General features: G+C 37.7%; 1 protein-coding gene across 1 annotated transcript in view; it reads right to left on the reverse strand.

Moving 5' to 3' along the window:
• Window positions 1-13,400, reverse strand: part of LOC308689607 (protein NLRC3-like) — a gene marked incomplete at both ends in the record, with an annotated part of 270,187 nt that overhangs the window by 78,013 nt on the left and 178,774 nt on the right. Inside the window, 2 exons of the mRNA XM_081363417.1 lie at window positions 804-977; window positions 1,240-3,049. Coding sequence (XP_081219543.1) covers window positions 804-977; window positions 1,240-3,049 — 1,984 coding nt within the window. The remainder of the gene's footprint in view (window positions 1-803; window positions 978-1,239; window positions 3,050-13,400) is intronic.

Here is a 13,400-nt window from a genome sequence, read left to right on the forward strand (position 1 = left end):
ATTAAATATGTTTGAATGTCCGCCGGTTCCCGCCTCCTTCTTCCCGTAACATCTGAACCCCGTTACAGTTTCTTTATTCCAGAAGGGCATTTGATACAGTTAGATACAGTGAGAACTTTGATAAAAGAATTTAGGGATTGAAACCCTATGAATAGCCTGTGAATAGCCAGTCGTTATAATATAGTCGTTATAATATAGTAGCTATAATGCAGACAAAAGAAATGCATATTTAGAGCCATAACCAGGCTGGAGAGGTGTGAATGTGTGCAGGGGAGACTGAGACTGAATGGGGCTCGTTTGCACCACAAAACAATAGAGACAAAAGACTGAATAGATGATGACTATAAACATCAGCAGCATTTTAGAGTCAAATCAAAATAAAGTCATGACATGATCTTGAAAAACATTTAACTAAATACAGAGTTTTAGACTTATCATCTTCATATTGTACATAGAACATGGTCAGACATGTGGCTTTAGCTGCAGTGCATTTCTAGATTGCTACAGTGCCAACTTCAATTTTATTTTCATGAAAATGTTTCATAAAAATACATTTCTAATAACTTTACAAAATTTTGAAGCTATTTATAACTATATTTTTCATTATGACAATAATTAATTCTACATTTACAATAAACTGCCAGGTGTCAGCTTTCAAATGAGATCATACTTGTGCTTTTAGTGCAAAGGGTTCATGAACTGTATCTGTTTCAGTTTGGGTATGTCATTTCTGGGGATTTTTCAAAAGTGGGGTTGCAGCTTAACAGGTTAATGGCTAAAAAATTAAGTATTTTAACTCAAACCTCAGTGTCTCTAGATGACAGTTTGGACTCTTCAGTCCATCAGAAAGAAGCTTCACTCCAGAATCCTGCAGGTCATTGTTACTCAGGTCCAGCTCTCTCAGGACAGAGTTTGAGGATTGTAGAGCTGATGATAAACTCTCACAGGACTGAGCTGTGAGGTTACAGCTGTGCAGCCTGTGTAGAGAACAGAACAAACAGCAACAGTATTAGGTAGTGTTCATAATCTGGAGCTTGGAAAACCCTTTGACTGTAGTGATGTAAGCAAAGCTAGAACAATTTTTCTCTTCATAAAACATCAAACCAGTATTTATATCAAACACATTACATTTATTATTTTTTTCTGAGCAGTCTAGGCCAGCAAGTCACCCACGGAAAATTAAGGCCCTATTACAAAAGACTAACAGTGTATGTAAATTAATGTAAAGGAGACTCTTACAGTGCTCTTCTAGTGTTTTTGATCACTGGCAGAAATCTCATCAGTGCTTCATCAGATCTTCTGTATTTCTGCAGTTCAAACTTCTCTTGGGTCTCTTCTGACATCAGGAGCACAAACACCAGACCAGACCATTGAGCAGAGGACAGATTCTGTGCTGAAAGATTTCCTGAGCTCAGATTCTTGTAGATTTCCTCGACAAAGTCATCTTTCAGTTCACTCAGACAGTGAAATAGATTGATGGTTCTTTCCACTGATTTCTCCTTCTCTATTGTCAGTTTGATATAGTCAACAGTGTCTTCAACATTCTCTGTTTTCAGTTTCAGTTTTGGCAGCAGTTCCTTCAGGTCACTCTGATTGGACTCCAGTGATAGACCCAGAAGGAACCGGAGGAAAAGGTCCAGGTGTCCAGTCTCGCTTTGTAAAGCCTTGTTGATTGCAGCCTTATGAAGCTGAAACAGTGGCTTTCTGGACAGTTTCCATGTCAGTATTTCTATCCTGGATTCAAGAAAGGGGTTTTTTTTCTTGCGTTTGCCCATCAAAAACACATAAAGAGCAGCAAGGAATTCCTGTACGCTGAGATGTACGAAGCTGTAAACGTTTCTTGCTGAAACCTTTTCCTCCTGAAACATTCGAGTGCATAACCCAGAGAATACCGAACCTTTTCTGACATCTAGTCCACATTCCTCAAGATCTTCTTTGTAGAAAATCAGATTTCCTTTCTTCAGCTGTTTAAAGGCTAGTTTCCCAAGCTTCAGAATAATCTGATCAAAAGACACAACGTTGGCTTTAAGTTTATGGTCATTACAGTATTTTTTTTCCATCTGTTGCTGTTGAGAAATTAAGAAGCTTGTGTACATCCCCGTGAGAGTTGTGGGAGTTTTGTCATTGTTCTCTCGAGCCAGTAGAGGCTGAAGAACAATAAGAGAGATCCAGCAGAAGACGGGGATGTGGCACATGATGTGCAGACTCCTGGATTTCTTGATGTGACTGATGAGGTTTCCAGTAACCTCAGGACTGCTGTTATTGATGAAGTATTGCTCTTTCTGCTCATCGTTAAATCCTCGCACCTCTGTCACTTGATCAATGTAATCACGGGGTATCAGACTGGCAGCTGTTGGTCTGGATGTGATCCAGATGAGAGCAGAGGGAACCAGGTGTCTCTTGATAAGGTTTATTATTATCTTACTCACTGTTGTTTTTTCATTTACATTTGTAAACGTGTCATCTTCTTTAAAGCTCAAAGGAATGCGACATTCATCCAGCCCATCAAAGATGAACATAACTTTACCATCACCTTCAGGAAGAGAGGGCAGTTCTTCAGGACCATTAAAGACACATTTGTTGAGCAGTCCCATGAGACTGTACTCTTCTTTAATCAAATTCAATCTACGGAATGGAAGTGGAAATATGAAGACTATATCCTGATTTTCTCTACCTTCAGCCCAGTCAAAGATGAATTTATTGACAGAGACAGTTTTTCCCACTCCTGCAATCCCCATTGTCAGCACTTTTCTGTTTCGTTGACCCGTGTCACACTGGACTTTAAACATGTCATTACACACGATTGGCTTCTCCTCGGCAGTCAATCGGTTGTGATTTGATTCGATCTGTATCACTTCATGGTCGTTCACTCTTCCTCCAGTCTCGTTCTCCACCACATATAAATCAGTGTAAATATCATTCAAAAATTTCCGATGACCCGTCTCTGAATTACCAACCAATATCTGCTCGTAGTCCTGTTTTAATTTGTTCTTCAGTCTGCGGCTGGTGTAATCATGAAGAGTAGCTTCTCTATCGTCTGCAGTTGAGCCTTTAAGAAAGAGGGGAAAAGACTAAGTGATCATGTTTTTCATAAATTCATGCTTCTAATCACACTCTTACTGCAATAGTGTTTACATGTATCTTACAATGATTATGTTAAAGTTGACAATATGGTGATGGAAATGCCTTGACTAACTCTGACTCGAATGCAATTGGTTTTAATAAAAAAATAAAAAATAAAATAAAATATAATTCCTTCCAGAGCATTTATTGGATTGTCACTATAGGAAACCTGTATGAATGTATTTTTTTCCTACAATGGAAGTAAATGGGGCCCCATCAACTGTTACCAACATTCTTCAAAATATCTTCCTTTGTTTTCAGCAGAAGAAAGAAATTCATACAGGTTTGAAACCACTTGAGGGTGAGTAAATGTTTAAGTAAACTATTCCTTTAAGGCAATGCTGACCAAAATAATTAAAAGGTTGTTGATCAGACTTCCGGTGTAATGGCGTAGAGATAAGACGTGCTTGGTGATCGCTCTCCAACTTTGATAGTCTTTTCCACCATAAACTCGAGACTGGTACTTTCATTTTGGTGATTAATCATGTATTAGGTGGATCGAGAAAGGAAAAAGAAGTTAATTAAACGAAAATGTCGAAAACTCGGGATAAAAACGCTTCGTCGTCCAAGGCTAGCCTCGCAGAGCAGCAAGCTCATGCTAACCCTGCTGTAGATGGTGCAACAGCGACCGTCTTGCTACAAGCTATCGAGTCACTTAAAACCGAACTGAAACAAGACAACACCAGAGTGAGACAGGATATCACTTCATTACAGCAGGAACTTAGCGGCAAACTTGATACGATGGCGGAGGACTTGAGAGGTTTGACAGACCGAGTGGAAGAGGCGGAGTCCCGGGTGGGGCGTGTTGAGGACGTTACTCTGGATTTGGCCGTAGCGCTGGCAGAGAGTATGAAGCGACAAAAGGGCCTTCGAGACAAATTGACCGATCTGGAATCAAGATCCCGCAGAAATAACATCAGGATCTTTGGAGTTGACGAAGGAGAAAAGCCGACGTCTATGGCGAAATTTGTTGCAAATCTACTCCAGCGTCAGCTAGCATTACCAGCTGATTTGGATCTTAAAATACAGCGAGCCCACAGAGCCCTTTCCAGGCAACCCAGTGCCTCTCCTAGACCTATCATAGTCAATTTCCAGGAATTCGCAATTAAAGAGATGATACTAAAGGAAGCGTGGAAAAAGGGAGTAATTCAATTAAATGGCAGGAACATCTTTTTTGACCACGACTATGCATCTGAAGTTGTCCAAAAGAGGAAGGAGTACCAAAAGATTAAAAAGGTGCTCAAGGAGAAAGGCATTCGCTTCCAAACGCCGTACACAAATATGCGTATTCACTGGGAGGACGGCGCTAAAGTATACTGCACCGCACGCGAAGCTGGGCTAGAGCTACAGAGGCGAGGACTCGAGGTGGAGTTGCCGGCTGCAACGGAAGACGACGCGGAAATCTGGCTCCAAAAGTTAAACGGATGGCAGCAGGTGGGCCAATCATCCAAGGAGTGTGCATCTACAACAGCGCAAAGGGCAAAAGTGAGGCTGAAGGAGTTTCAAAGAGGCGGAATCTGATTTCTAGGACATGGACATTTTCATAATCACAATTCAACTTCTCAGTCTTCGCTCATTCACTGACTAGGTAGAGTGGCACCTGTAGATGGCGTTATAACGTTGGACATTAAGGATGGAGGTGATTCCTACGCCTCTCAACCCTTGCATAGGGTCCTCCCTTTTTTGGAGATCTAGCCCTAGACCTTCCAACGGGGTCACGGTGGGTCAGACAATTTACCCACTGAATGGAAGTCACAGGTATCGTTCAGTTTGTATTGTTTTTGAAGTTACTGTTCTTAGTTCATGTTTGTTTGCGGGGTTTACTTTCATTATGTTCATTAAACATAAGTGGCTTGGGTGAACTTAAAATTGTTTCAATAAATGTAAATGGCCTTGGCAATCCAATTAAAAGAAGCAGGTTATTAACTAAACTAAAAAGGTATAAAGCACAGGTGATTTTCCTCCAAGAAACTCACTTGCCAAAAGAAGAACATGATAAATTTAAAAAGTTTGGCTACAGAAATTCTTTCTCTAGTGCATTCTCTATCTCTATCTCTATTTCTCTAGTATAAAAATAGCAGAAGGAGAGGAGTTATCACCCTTGTATCTAATTCTGTTAACTTTGATTTGATTGAGGAAGACTGTGATAGGGACGGTAGATTTGTGATTGTTAAAGGCAGGATTGACAATTCAATCGTTTTTCTAGTGAATGTATACGCACCTCCGGAAGGTGATCGGAAGTTTTTTAAATTATTATTTGATAAGATTTCTTCCATCAGTGAGGGAGTTTTGATTTGTGGAGGGGATTGGAACACTGTTTTAAACCAGACTAAGGATTCAACCAGCAAAAAAAGATATATTAGTAACAAATCAAAAGATCTCAAAAAACTAATAAAGGAGGCGGATTTGTTTGATGTGTGGAGAGCTTTCCACCCACTAGAAAGAGACTATACTCACTATTCAGCGGCTCATAAGGTCCACTCGCGAATTGATTTTTTCCTGATGAATACTATTGATCGACACTGTGTCAGAGACTGTAGTGTAGGAATAGCAGATATTTCAGATCACAATGCTATCCATTTCACCATTCATTTAAGTAATCTAATTAGAAAAACATCATGGAGGATGAATGTCAGTATCATCAATAATGAGAAGGTGGTGCAAGAAATGAGAAAAGAAATTCAAGACTGTATTGCTGATAACAAGGATGATCAAATAGAATCAATAATTTTATGGGATACTGTAAAAGCTGTTATGCGAGGCAAATTGATATCAAGAACGGCACATTTGCATAAAATGAAAAGACTAACTCAGGCCAAATTAGAAGAACAATTGAGAGAACAAGAAATAAAGCAGCATTCAGATAAAAGTGTACTGCTGGCTGAAAGTATAAAAGATTTGAGAAATCAATTGTCAGAACTAGCAAAAGAAGAAATTGAAAAGAAAATGAGATTTATAAAACAAACCTTTTATGAATCAGGCCCGAAGGCGACAAAAATATTGGCAAGACGTCTAAGATTACAACAAATGAGAAATTCAATTAATAAAATTAGAGATCATTCAAATGGAGAGTTAAATTATGACCCAGGGAAAATTAAAGATACCTTTAAATCCTATTATAAACTCTTGTATGACCATTCGGACCAAGTAGACAAAAACGAAATTGAAGATTTTTTGTCAAATTTAGATCTCCCCTCCATAGGAACTTCCCAGAACGAGATGTTATCTAGGCCTATTACTAAAGTAGAACTTGATAAGGCAATAAGTAGATTGAAAAGCAATAAAAGCCCAGGGAGTGATGGTTTTCCCAATGAATGGTATAAGGTATTTAAAGACGACTTGACTCCTTTACTGTTGGACTCATTTAATTATACTCTAAAATATGCAAAGTGCCCCCCTTCATGGAGGGAGGCTATTATCTCAGTCATATTAAAAGAGGGGAAAAATTGTGAATATTGTGAATCATATCGTCCAATTTCCATCCTAAATGTCGATTATAAAATATTTACCTCCATTATAGCAAAAAGATTAGAGTCTTTTCTTCCTGATTTAATAGATGAGGATCAGACGGGATTCATCAAGGGGCGCCAAGCCCAAGACAACATACGACGTTCCTTACACATAATTAATGAAGTTAAAAAACAAAATAGTCCAACAGTCTTAGTAAGCCTAGATGCCGAAAAGGCCTTTGATAGAGTAAGTTGGAACTATCTTTTTGCTGTTTTAAAAAGACTGGGATTCAATGATTCTAATATTAAGTGTATACAAGCCTTATATCATAAACCGTTGGCAAGAATTAAATTAAACGGCGACTTGACTGACAACTTTGATCTCTTCAGAGGAAGCAGGCAGGGCTGCTGTTTAAGCCCCTCCCTCTTTGCCCTGTTTATTGAGCCTTTGGCCCAATATATGCGACAAACGTCAGACCTCAAAGGAGTAATGGTGTCCAATGAAGAACAAAGAATAAGTCTCTTTGCAGATGACGTAATAGTATATCTACAAAATCCTGATCAAACATTCCCCAAACTTTTAAACATCTTAAAAGATTTTGGAGAAAAATCAGGCTACAAATTAAATATCACCAAGACTCAAATCCTCTGTATTAATTACAGTCCAGCTGATCAAATTAGGGGAAAATACAAACTTAAATGGGACTCAGAACAAATTAAATATTTAGGGATTTATTTGACGCGAGAACTCAGTACATTATACGAGGCCAATTATAGTAAAATAAATGAGGTAATACAGAGGGATCTGACAAAATGGACAAACCTAGTCTTAGATTTTAATTCCAGGATAGAGGTGATAAATATGAACCTGCTACCCCGATTGTTGTACTTATTTATATCACTACCAGTTGTAATACCCGACTCTCAGTTTGCTAAATGGGATAAGCAAGTGAGTAGATTTGTATGGAAAGGGGCAAAACCAAGGATTAGATTTAAAACGCTTCAGTTGGCGAAATTGAAAGGGGGGTTTGCCCTCCCAAACTTCAAAGAATATTTCTTAGCTGCCCAATTCAGGTACATTGTCTATTGGTGCTCACCTAAGTATTATTCCAAATGGAAACAAATTGAAATTAACTATATCCCTTCGTCCTTACCTCAATCAAGACTGGGTGATAAAACTAGTACACAGTTAAAAGAGGGGAGTCCCATAGTCGAAACAACCATTAAGCTGTGGTGGGACACTGTTAAAAAATTCAAATTCGAAGGTGAATGTAAATCCTTGATTTGGCCTTCTTTCTCTCCCAATTTTAGAAGTGGTCATTTGGACAGTACATTTAGAAAGTGGATTGATAAGGGTATCACTGCAGTGTGTTTGCTAACCAAAGGTTCGGTATTTAAATCATTTGAGGAAGTGAAGAGGGAATTTGGCCTGAACAACTCCGATCTGTTTAGGTACCTCCAGTTACGGCACTTTTATGATATAGAGATAAGGCCACATCTCTCACAGGAGGGCTGTGAATTGGTAGATTTGGTGTCGGGAGCATACCAGAAATTACCCTCAAAAATCGTATCTAGACTGTATAATTGTCTGCAAAACTGTAATGGTACTGATTCACTGTATATAAAACAAAAGTGGGAATCGGAACTACAAATTAAGGTGTCAGAGGATGATTGGCATTCTATCTGTCTATTTCAACACACTTCCACCAGTTCAAGACAATGGAGGGAATTTGGTTGGAAGAACATAATTAGATTTTTCATTACACCTCGTATCAAAAGTATGCAACTCAAGACCCCCCAGGAATGCTGGAGACTCTGTGGCAGTATGAATGCCAGTCATTCTCATGTATTTTGGACTTGTCCCAAAGTCAGACCCTTCTGGGAAATCATTGCGACAGTAATAAGGGTTGTGTTGGGCTATGCGTTTCCCACAGACTTTCAATCTATGTACTTTGGTTTACTTTCCAATTCAGTTATACGAACTGAGGATATGTATCTCTACAAAGTTATGTTGATGGCCAGCAAAAAAACTTTCCAATTCAGTTATACGAACTGAGGATATGTATCTCTACAAAGTTATGTTGATGGCCAGCAAAAAAACTATTACAAGGAACTGGTTGAAAAGTCTCACTTTAACATTGGCACAATGGAAAGAGATAATGGAAGAAATCTACACAATGGAAAAAATCACCCACTTTATTAGGCTGAAGTCAGCTAAATTTGAGCTGAGATGGAAGAAATGGACAATCTATAAGTCCCAAGTGTGAAAGGGAATCTTTGTAACATATCACCCTGCTGTTCTGTTTTGTTTTGTTTTGTCATGTTTGTTATAATTTGAAAATTGTATAAATAAAGAGTTTAAAAAAAAAAAAAAAAAAAGGTTGTTGATCAAACCATTGACATCTAGCACACCAAACAAGACATGAGACTGTATTAGGGTTAGGTTGGGGTTATTGCAATGATCCTGCGTATGTAGAAGCTGCTTGTAGAAGTTTTAATTCAGGGTATAAGACAATTGTAAACTATTTAACCATTTGTAAAATCATGACTACACAGTCTGTTCTAATGAATGTACTTGTTTAAGATCTGCTGCTGTTCTTCTTGGCCCTGTAATTGTTGATTGCTGTTATATTTTCTCGTTTCCATGTACAGACAGGGATTATTTACCCCCGATTTTTTTTGAATGAGCTCCAACAGCGGCAGACGTCTTCATATTTCCTTCAGTCTGACCTGAGTGTGTGTGAGAGAGAGGATCACTCACTGGGAAACATAAGTCACACAAACACATCAACAGAGCAAAGTTTAAGTCAAATCATTACATTGGTAAACAGTCAGTCACATTACAGCCACTTTGAATTAAACCTTACCTTGCTTGTGTTTGTTCTCCAGCTGATCAGCCAGAAGATTCTGGTTCATCTTCTTCAGGATCTTCACTGTGATCTTCACAGCTTCTTCTGGCCCAAAACATGCTACCATCTTATCCACTGTGTCTAAGATATCTGCATTCTTAATATCAGACTTTGTTATACACACATGATCATTCTTTAAGTGCCACTTAAACTTTTTCCATTCAGCTTTTTCCAGTTCACTCAGTGATTTCTCAAGAAGATCTTCAACTTTAACAGACGCCATCACCCTTCACAGATTCACAGCTGCAAGATAAAAAGAAAAAGATAGTTTCACTCTTAAGGGAACACTCCACCGTTTTTTCATATTAACCCCCTGAGGTCGGCTATCGCGCCGGCGCGATAGGCTTGTTTTTTTCCGTATGAGTGCAAAAAAATAAATAAAATAAAAATATTAATTTTTATCTTATATGCTTGTGTTATACATCAATCGATCCTGTTTAGTGTGTTTTTTTTTGTGTATGCTCATAATAAAAACAAAGTGTTGTGCTTTTCGCCAAATAAAGAAAAATAAACATGATGCGGATTCTGTCTAATCTCCGTCAGTGAAGTCAATTCTGAAACGCGTCCGAAAATGAACTGTAACTCAGCGAATACTCAGTCAAACAGGCATGCAGTCACACAGGCATGAAGCTTGAATTCTCTTCTTTCAAATGAAGTATTTTTTATAAAAAACAAATATTCACAGTTTATGTAATATGTATGCAAAGAGAGAGATGTCAGTCGTTCTCATCTCAGCTAATTAAGTTTTAATGTGCTCCGCCCACGGAGAGCGCGCGCTATTCAAACGCAAATGTGAGGCGATCCAAACAAACCTGTGAAACGCCCACATCAGCTGGATAACACACACCGCGAGTTCACTTTCAGACTTATGTACTTTACGATGCTGTGAGGAATAATACTATCTTGATAATAATCCTGCAAAAATTTACCTCAGAAGTTCTGGAAGTATAATTTCGAGGAGCAAACGGATCCCGAGGAATTAGGTCAGTTCTGTTTGCTTTGTTCTAATCGGAATGAATGAACGCAAAGATGCGTGCTGTTGTGGAGCTACTACAGCTGGCAAAAATACTGTTTAAATATGAATCGCGTTTCTGTGTATGAATGAATGAACGAACGAACGCACAGATGCGTGCTGTTGTGGAGCTACTACAGCTGGCAAAAATACTGTTTAAATATGAATCGCGTTTCTATGAATGAATGAACGCACGGATGCACGCTGTTGTGGAGCTACTACAGCTGGCAAAAATACTGTTTTAATATGAATCGCGAATACAAAGAAAGATTACACTGGAAATATTGTTACAATTTTAAATGTTGTAATTGTATAACCTTAAAAAAAAAAAAAAAATATATATATATATATATATATATATATATATATAAGGATAGATGTAAACAAAATCTTAAAAGGTCATGATGAGCCTTCTCTTTAAATCATTTTATTATGCTTTATTAGTGACACATTTGGGAAGAGAATATATTCCAAATCTGAAAATACAGTATGAGAACAATTAACTGCACAATTACTAGAAATGTTTACCTTGGATATTGTACAATTTGTACAACTAGAAAAAGTTGTGTCCGCTCAACTGGGCTCTTTCTTACAAGAAAATGACGTCTATGAAAAGTTTCAGTCTGGGTTCAGGCCGCATCATAGCACTGAAACTGCGCTCGTTAAAATCACAAATGATTTACTTTTAGCTTCTGACCAAGGCTGTATCTCAATATTAGTTTTACTTGATCTTAGTGCTGCGTTCGATACTATAGATCATACAATACTCTTAGATCGATTACAAAATTATACTGGTGTTCAAGGACAAGCATTAAACTGGTTTAGATCGTATTTATCTGACCGCCAGAGGTGGAAAGAGTACTGAAAATTTGTACTCAAGTACAAGTACCGTTACATTGCTGAAATAATACTCAATTACAAGTAAAAGTACTGGTGTCAAAAAAGTAATTAAGTAAAAGTACAAATTACTCTTCTCAAAAACTACTCAGAGTACTAGTTACTAATTACTTTTTAGCTGGCGATAGTTAATGCATTACCAATAAAAATATTCAACAAAATCATAGATTTATGTAGAAAATAGCTACTTTTAACACGTTTTTACCTTATGTCAAAGGACATTAATTAGTGGATACTGGAATTTCTAACTTCAATATGACACCTTGAAATATGTCAATATTCAGTAGGCCTAGCCTATAATTTTTAATACCATCGGGAAAACTACTACATACTAAATATTTTAATATCTACATTTTTGTCCATCCATTTTGTCAAGGCAATCATTATTTTCAAGCATGGAAAAGCACAACACTCATTGTAACAGTAATTCTATTTGAATGGAAAAGTTTAATTCAAGTCTTCTGAAGAGACACGTCCACTTTATAAGGTGAGATTTTAATTTAGGCTTTTGTTTACATATTTAAACATTGATCAATAACCATTACAATAATCTAATATTTACTCACTCAGTGTATTTGTCTTTACAATAGGGTAACGTGAACTGTTGCAATAGCTCACACACAGCACAAGGAAGCTTGATTTCAATTCAAAGCAAACTGAATTTAATTTGCAAAAAGACTAGATTTTTCATAACTTTTGACAGTGTTTAATTCAAGAGCATGGAGAGATTGGAGCTGGACGTCATTTGAGTCTGCAGTGAGAACCACTTGGAGAGATTCGCGATTGCACATGATATGACACACAGTCCGAGAGCGCACACTCAATATCCTAGTCCAGTTCGTTCGTATATTTGAGAGCTCGCGTCCAGTTTTCTGCGATTACATGAATGTGCCCTCGCGTAATAATATTGTTCGTGACATTTGCCATTAAAATATGCCAGAGAAACTTGCAGGTATTAATAAAATTATGCGTAATAGGCCTACCTGCAATCCCGCGCTGAGAGGAGGCGGGTGTGTCAAACTCGCTGTCGTTGAGATGAGAGAATGAGAACGTGCAGCTGGTAAAATATAGATATTTTGACAATAATAACTATGTAGTTTGTTGTTCCAAACTTTCAGTCCAGCCATTAATCACTCTGAGCTCCTCGCCTCCTTCATGATCAGCTCTTCAAAACCTGCTGCGACTGCGGCGGCTTTCATTCAGTCCAAATATCAGGGGTTTTATTGGTCCGTTTACGATCGAATATTTTTATTGGCTACCGAAATGCCATTCAAAGATTTGAATATCAATTCAAATTGTACTCAGTAACGAAATGTGATTTTACAAGTAGCGAAGTAGATTACTTAGCTTAATATGTACTTGAGTACAAGTAAAATTACAGATTTAAAAATATACTCAAAAAAGTACAAGTACCCAAAAAAACTACTTAATTACAGTAACGTGAGTAGTTGTAATTCGTTACTTCCACCTCTGCTGACCGCTACCATTTTGTTTATTTAAATGGAGAAAAATCTATCATAACTCCAGTAAACTATGGAGTGCCGCAGGGATCTGTGTTAGGCCCTCTATTATTCTCAATATATATGCTGCCACTTGGAAATATTATAAGGAAACATGGAATTAGTTTCCATTGTTATGCTGATGACACTCAAATCTATATTTCATCACGGCCGGATGAAAACGCTAAATTATCCAAATTGACAGAGTGTGTTAAAGATATAAAAGATTGGATGACGCGTAATTTTCTTTTATTAAATCCAGACAAGACAGAGGTACTACTTATCGGTTCAAAAAACCACCCACAAAACCTCTCACAATACAACTTTAACATAGTAGGATGTCCTGTTACTTCATCCTCTACAGTAAAAGACCTGGGTGTTATATTAGACTGCAACCTGTCTTTTGAAAATCATATTTCATATGTAACAAGAACAGCCTTTTTCCACCTTAGAAACATTGCTAAGCTACGTGACATGCTATCAGTTTCTGATGCAGAAAAGTTAGTTCATG

Source organism: Scardinius erythrophthalmus, assembly GCF_964197995.2.
Source record: "Scardinius erythrophthalmus genome assembly, chromosome: 4".
NCBI lineage: Eukaryota > Metazoa > Chordata > Actinopteri > Cypriniformes > Leuciscidae > Scardinius > Scardinius erythrophthalmus.